The 8,184-nt window shown below is 38.6% G+C and overlaps 1 protein-coding gene across 2 annotated transcripts in view; it reads right to left on the minus strand.

The window, feature by feature from the left end:
* tafa5l (TAFA chemokine like family member 5, like) overlaps positions 1-7,588 on the minus strand; it is a 49,237-nt gene extending 41,649 nt beyond the window's left edge. For both annotated transcript variants that reach the window (XM_016440120.1, XM_016440119.1), the window contains exon 1: positions 7,282-7,588. In XM_016440120.1, the coding sequence (XP_016295606.1) occupies positions 7,282-7,378 (97 nt within the window). In that variant the 5' untranslated portion in view covers positions 7,379-7,588. The remainder of the gene's footprint in view (positions 1-7,281) is intronic.
* Between the last annotated feature and the right edge of the window lie 596 nt (positions 7,589-8,184).

Below are 8,184 nucleotides of genomic sequence, written 5' to 3' on the forward strand. Positions count from 1 at the left end.
GTTGTCACTGTTACAGTAAAAAAATACTGTAATGCAATATTGTCTATTAAAACCAGTATAGAGGCAGTACAACAAATACTACAATAAAGTAGTAAAATTAATTAATTAATAAAACCATTGCCATTTAAATAAAACCTATTTTAATTTTTAATTTAATTTAATTTTCACATTTTATTTTACTGTTACAGTAATGTGAATAAATTTATCAGTAATAGGAAGTTAAAAGAAGCAATGAGAATTTAGGGCAAAATCTAAAATAAAATAAAATATAAAATATAAAACAAAATAAAAATGTGTTATATTATCACAAGATTAAAATAATACAAAATAATACAAAATACAATAAAACGATGCATTTAAAAAAATTATAAGCTCAAGATTAAAATAATAAAAAACTAAAAAATACAATAAAATTATAAATTAAAATAAAATGTGTTCTATTATCATAAGACTAAAATAATATAACAATCAAATCAAATCAAATACATGTTTTAAGCTATTGTACTTTACAGTACATTGTATCAGAAGACAGAATGTAGTGCACAAGTCATCTGGACTTCTTTCATTGTTTTATGGTGCTTTTCCCCATCCTATTTAGACCCTGATCCCAGTCCACTTTTATCACAAGGAAGACAGTGGTTCACACAGTGTTAAACATCTCCTTTGATGCTCCACACATGACATGAAAGAGAGTAAATGCGAGTATTCCTTTAAGTAAAATGTACTATTCTCTTTCTTTTTGGTGGAAAACAACGTTCTTGACAGGTATCGTGGGATTTACTCAAATACATCTCTTCAGTCCACAGACAGTCAAGCTAATCCTTTGTTACTGTACGAGTGGAAAGAGGTGCAGCTTGAGCCGCAGATCGCAGGCAGAAAACTGCCCCTCTTTACAGTTTGTCTTTGCTGTTAACAGTTATGTTCAGCAATAGAAATGGCCATAACCTCCTGCATTGTGTACTGAAGAGCTAATTAACTCACCCTAACCCTCTAAGAACCTGTTTAAACATCTCTGTCATTGAGCATCAACCTCAAGTGGAATGAGGACGGCTATAACAAAAATTGACACAAGTTAGCAACAAGCCAGGGAACAAAGGTCGCACACTTCATACAACATCTGACAACGGTAAAGTCAGACAGAAGTTCTCAAGACAGAAAGAGAGAGAAAGCAGTGAAGCTAAAATACTGCAGAACATCATATCATTCATCTTCATATATTAGACGCTCAAGAATTCCTCTCAGCTGAGAGAGAGAGAGAGAGAGAGAGAGAGAGAGAGAGAGAGAGAGAGAGAGAGAGAGAGAGAGAGAGAGAGAGCAGTGAAGCTAAAATACTGCAGAACATCATATCATTCATCTTCATATATTAGACGTTCAAGAATTCCTCTCAGCTGAGAGAGAGATAGAGAACAGGAGCAGAACTAACTAGAGCAGGGTGGCATTTGACATGAATTAAATTTATATTCACCCAGCAGCGAAAAATGTTAAAAAATGTCTGGCACAATGCAACACAATTGATTTTGCCTTAAAAAGCTTTTGAGTTTTGCATAAACATCCGTTCACTTCCACGGCTTCATTACCTACAGAGGCACAAGTGGTTTCTTGGCACTAAATTTATGACACGGGGCATCATTAACATCTGGCATGCTGGGAGCTAGTGGCCTTTGTTGAGGAAGAAATTGCATTTTGCAAATTGTACTGCTGGAAATGACATATCTGTCCTGCCCACCTACACAACATTATGACAATGGCATTTAGGGAGAGTGCAAAAATAACCAGCGATTCATACACTGTGGTTCATCCAAGTAATCCCAGAGGACAAATTTATTGCTCAGAGGTTGTGCAATAAATTTGCACGAAAGGGTTGTGCACCATTCAAATATGACAATGAGAATGTCTGTTCAATTCCAACTCAGTTCCTGAACTTGAATTGAGGAAGCAAACAGGATAGAGGACTGCAATTTAAACTTGAATGTAAGGAAGTAGAATTAAAGTGAATTGAAGAAAGAATATAATATCACTGCAATTATGCTATTAGATAGATAGATAGATAGATAGATAGAACAGAACAGTAGATAAAACAATAGATAGAACAATAGAACGATAGATAGATAGAACGATAGAACGATAAATAAATAGATAGATAGATAGATAGATAGATAGATAGATAGATAGAAAAACAGAATGATAGATAGAACGATAGAACGACAGATAGATAGAATGAACAATAGAACGAATGAACGATAGAATGATAGATAGAACAATAGATAGATAGAACGATAGATAGACAGAACGATAGATAGATAGATAGATATACAGACAGACAGACAGACACTGTTCTGCAGCACTGTTGAGATCTTTGTTGAAACACAAAAACAAGACTATTGGAGTCTTTCTTTCCTACAGGATGTGCTGAGAACTTCTGCTGCATTATAATTAGAATCATCTCTTCCCACCCGCTGATACTCGAGCTCAACGGTGGAAGCCGAAAGGTGTCGATAGACAGACAGACAGACAGACACTGTTCTGCAGCACTGTTGAGATCTTTGTTGAAACACAAAAACAAGACTACTGGAGTCTTTCTTTCCTACAGGATGTGCTGAGAACTTCTGCTGCATTATAATTAGAATCATCTCTTCCCACCCGCTGATACTCGAGCTCAACGGTGGAAGCCGAAAGGTGTCGGCGGTGGCAGGGCGAAAAGTCCACAGAGGGAACTCTGACATTTCCAAATGTATTGTTAAATAAACTGGCAGCGCTGATGTTGGTGACAGCTCATCCATCTGTCTGTTCTGTGGCCCAGAGTGCACACCCACAGCCAAGCGCACTTTGATTTCCTGTCTTTGCCATGACGAATGGCGGCGCTTTGTGGGGGGAGCTGTCAGGGCAGGATTCACAGCCACTCGGAGCGACCCACACATTTCTCTGTTACCGAACCCCCCAAAAGGCCCTGACAGACAAAAGTACGTGTTGCAGGTAATGGGCCTGTCTTAAAAAGCACACAGAAGCCCTTTTATTTCATCACTCTCCCGCACTGTAAATCCATTTCCGAAGCCAAACACACTCCATCTGTCTCTCAGCCGTAGACGTGTTCACTAATATGAATTATTCTCGTCTGTAGTGGGGTTTTTGGATACCAGTCAGAGAACAACATCTACTACAAATCATGCCATCTTAAATCATAGCTGGTGGTTGTCAAAGGTGGTCAGAAATTTCACCCGCCAAGAATCAACAGATAAATTACCTTTCCTTGAGAGTACTTCCAGAAAAGGCCTCATGAAATTGCCTGACGAGTTTTCTTTTCTGTCCTGTGTTGATGCATTTCCTATTGAAATGACATGTTTAGGTGGGACATATCGCAAAATAGCTGATGATGGTTAGTTATGTCATATCCATGAACAATTATTCAATACTTGCTGCTCGATTGCAAAGGGAGATACATAATAGATGAAAATAATAATGGTCAAAAAAGTATGCTTCTTCAGTGTTATCATGATTAACGAAAACTAAAATGAAAACTAAATAGATTTGAGTTAGCTGAAATAAAAATAAAAAATAAAATATTGGGGAAAATGTTAAACCAAACTAAGATATATATTTACATATAAACTCATTTAAGCATGTTCATGTTTAAAATACTTTTAAGTTATATTAAAATAAATAAATAAATAAATGTCAAACATGTCAAATACACAAAAGTAAATGTAACACCAAAACGCCACTATACAGTTAAGTGCTTTACAACAATTTATTTTTGTTTATTTTTCTTTTTTAAATACTACACTCTAAAAAATGCTGGGTTAAATATAACCCAGCACTGGGTTAAAAAGGGACAAACCCAGCTATTGGGTTGTTTTGACCCAGCGGTTGGGTTCAAAACAACCCAACAGCTGGGTTATATTTAACCCAGCATTTTTTAGAGTGTAGTTAATGAAACTTTGGCCCTAAAAATAATAAATAATAATATAATAATAATAAAAACTAAAGATAAACTCTATACTAAAACAAATAATGACAGAGTGAACTAAATTAAAAAGACAAATTGAAAAAAATAAAAATGGCCACTGAAAGTAGGCATACAATATTATTGTAGATGTTTCACCAGTGACCTATTTTTTTCCTCACAGGCCTCTCAACAGCATGAAACAGACTTATGCTTTCCTTGTCTGTCTAATAAGCAATGATCAGAGGCATTTACGGCTCAGGTGATTGGCTCAGAAAATCTTTCTGGAACTCAAGCAAAGGCAGCAGCATCCAGGCCGCATGCACCAGCCGAGCAACTGCCATTAAGATGGATGAGACTTCTAGATAGCTCTCCAGGTTTATTAGAACTCCTTGAAAATCAACCAACGAGCGGCTTACAGTTGTCTCTGCATATTAAGCCAGACACAAGAAAGTGCTTAAACATCAGAAAAATGTCACACATCACCCTTAACCAGCGCGAGCAGTATCTCTGATGTGCAGTGCAGCATTTGGAGCATTTGACGGATAAAGAGAGACGTCGGTCAGTGACATTTAGCTTGTGTCCTAACAGCCTGCAGATTTGCACATGCAGAGAAGCTTGTTTGCATCTCACTCCACAAAGCAGCTGAATCAAATTTGCACAGGCATTAGTTTGAACGCGCAGTGGTGCGGGAGGTGCTCAATGAAACTGAAATCTCTTTACGATATTTAACAAACGACTAATCTTCTGCTCTGAGCTTTCCGGAGAATTCCACTTCGGAAGAAGAGAGACTTTTTAATTGGACTCCTGACAATTGATTTTAATCTTGTAAATCTCTCATCTCGTCACTGTCCCTCTCGTTACTCCGAGCATTGGTGATGAAAACGCTCTGTGCATTATCGTGATGTCATCACAGCGGCTCTGTTGTGATCCTGGATGACAGCCCTGGCCGGAGAGGACGGCATAATTAAATCACGACTATAACACATGCACTGCTGGCGCACAAAGACACACACACATCTCCATATCGCTTGCATCTTACCACAATTAAAGCGGTATCATATTATGCATGTGTACGCTGGATCTTTTAAAAAGGCCATTAAAAGGACAAGAGCGATGAGGGTTTTTCATCACATGCCTATGGTCTTGAAGGGTCAAGGCCTCGTCGAAACCACATGCTTTCATCTGTAAATGGCTCGGAGCCAAACAGCGGCAAAGGCCGATGGTCACGCACATTGATAAATCAATATCTCACCCACAACTTCAGTAGGGTCACGGATATCATTATTGAAATGAAAGGCCACCACTCTGTAGCATCACAGCAATCATAAGTTGCCACTTCATCCGGTTATAGACCGAAATCATGTTCCTTTAATGGATTTTTTGTCTCCCAGAATTGAAAATTCAGTCATTATTTACTCATTCCAAACCTGTATGTCTTTCTTCAGTGGAAAAATAAATACATAAGCAATAAAAAATATGAACTGATTTTAAAAAGTCTTCAATGCAATGTAAGTGAGAAATATAAGTAAATAAATTCAAATTAAATCATAAAAATATGAAGTGATAACAAAATAATTAAATGCAAGTCCTTTTGGATAAAAGCATGACAAATGCATAAATGTAAATAAACTAAATAAAACATGAAAATGCCACCAGAGAGCAACACTACCAGACTGTGCTTAAAAATAAACAAACACATAAATAAAATAACGCTGTTAAATAATTGTTTCTTAAACTTGGGCAGAACACAGAAGAGTATAGTCTATAAAAATGGTTCAACTGTTTTTGTCTACAATAAAATGTAATGGGGCCCAAAACAGCATATTTTTTATGTTGTGTTTTTTTTTATCGATAAATAAACAATTTTTTTCCCCCCACAGAAAATAGAAAGTCATTTACGCTTGGAATGACATGAGGGTGAGTAATGACTATCTATCATCTATCGTTCTATCTATCTATTGTTCTATCGTGCTGTTGGCATATCGTTTTATCATTCTATCTTTCTATCCATCTATAGATACATGAACAACATGACTTCATGGCAGAAATATGCCCTCACATTGCCTGTAAAATACAACGCATTCAGTGACATTCGATTAGTGATTTATCAGCTTCTGCAGCTGGACATGTTGAAAACATTTCAGGCCCTCAGGGTTTTTTTAAATTTTTTTTTCAAGGTGGTCAGAATTAAAAAAATTATTTCAGCAAAGGAGTTTCCCTCCTTAGTTTGAGCTGGAGGCCATGAAGCCCAAATAAAGCTCAACCATTAACTGAGAGGATCTAGAAGGAATGTTTGATCCCTCGAATACAAGACACCAGTTCACGCCTACTAACATTCAGTGCGCTGAACGTCTCCGTTAAACGTGAGGATTTGTGCAGCAGGGTGCCCATAATTCTGCAGTATTACCGTGCTAAGACGCCACCGTGAGATGAAGTGTTAATGTCTGTAAAATCTCTTATTATATCCCATCTTAACTCAAAACCCCATCGCACCCCCCACTGACAGCCATCTGCAAAACTTCCACATCAGCACACAACGCTGTGCCATGTATGACATGCCTCCCAGTGCCTTTTTAGGGCAGTTAGCTTATCAAATGTGAGTCACATTCTTACCCCTGACTCAAATCATGTCTATCCTCTTCATTACCTCTAGAACACACACAGAAACGCCGGACAGACTCGCGCACACACATGCAACAACACACTGTAATGCATGTTCAGTAGGCATTGATGCAAATGCATGCATACAAAAGCACTGGTCCCTGAACACATCATTCACAGCATTAGAAGAAGCAAAAGAACTTCAGAGACCCATGAGCTTCACACTACAACTAGTCCGACACACACAATGTGCCTCTAAAAGCCATTCACGTAGAAAAGAAAACCACAAATTAGATCTCAGCTGAGAGAAATCTCAACAATGACACAAATTGTGATCAGATTTCTCAAGTCCGCAATCAGAGGTTCTTCACATTTGCGTTCCACATCTCAAATTCGTATTTCTCCAAAGACGTTTTAGGAGACAAAGTTACATCTCCAATAAATCTCCTGAGCAATACAATTTTCCTCTGGGTTGTGAAGCATGCCCTCTATATTATGCTATAGATTTCCATAATAATATCACAAGCTCTCCAGGGTCTCTCAGAGGAGTCCTACACTGTATGGTTTCTCCCCTGGGTGTTAAGGCGCAGAAGCTTGGCTCAGAGAAATCTGACAGCTGCATTTTCAAACAACTTTAAAAAAGGGACAAATTCAGGTGAGTCTATGCATAGAGATATGATGTTATTTGGACCCCGTTACCATAGCGAAAGTCATGTATTCTGATGCTCAACACTTGCCTTCTTTCAGGATGTGGGTGTAGATCATCCACAGCACGAGCAGGCAGCAGAGAGACGCACCTCCGCCGGCACAGAGCGCCCGCATCCCCGACTGCATCCTCACTACGTCCCGCAGAAAATACCCCCGGCACCCAGCCTAGAGCAAGTTCAAAGCAAACTCGGCTACTTCCATAGATTTTCACGGGAATGCGGCCGGGATGCGAAGAGAGAGTTAATCCGACGTGAATTTACGCACAGTGGTTTCCATTTTACGCATCTCATAAAACGCATTCAAATATTTAACTTGCAGTGAGGGGCATTAAAAAGTCATTATTGAATGGGTACGTGCCCAATTTAATATTTAACTATACAGGCTAATATGTGTTTTAATTAAAAAGCAAAGCAAATCAAATTGATGGAAAACTCATCCAAGCAAAGTAAAATGAGTCATAATTTGGTCCGTTGGAAATTGAGCAAATCCTCTGCGGTCTGGAGAAGTATCCACACAGGGTGAAATGGTCAGTGGTACCAGTCCAGTGGTAACAGGTCCAGAATGTACGGATGCTGACTGTAGATGAGCTCGAGACGGAGGTTCGGTTGTGGGTCTTCAGAAATGCGTCTTCTTCAATGTCACTCCGACGTTCCCAAACCAGTTCGTGTCAAATCACACAGAATCTGCCCTGTGGAGTTACAGAGAACAGCAGTGAAGCGTTTCGCACACATTCTCCGTGATTCGTGGCTGGATTCAGAGACGAGCTCTCCCTCCTCTAGCACGCGCGCACACACTAACTCACGCACACACTCGCAATGTGTGGGGAGAAGGGATGGAGATCATAAGGAATTTAACTATTCCGGTTCCTTAAGGATTTTTTTAGTACATAAGGAACATATTTGACAATGCAATAGAACTGTCCAGTTTGTGGT

This window comes from Sinocyclocheilus anshuiensis, unplaced genomic scaffold (genome assembly GCF_001515605.1).
Source record: "Sinocyclocheilus anshuiensis isolate Anshui unplaced genomic scaffold, SAMN03320099.WGS_v1.1 scaffold71, whole genome shotgun sequence".
NCBI lineage: Eukaryota > Metazoa > Chordata > Actinopteri > Cypriniformes > Cyprinidae > Sinocyclocheilus > Sinocyclocheilus anshuiensis.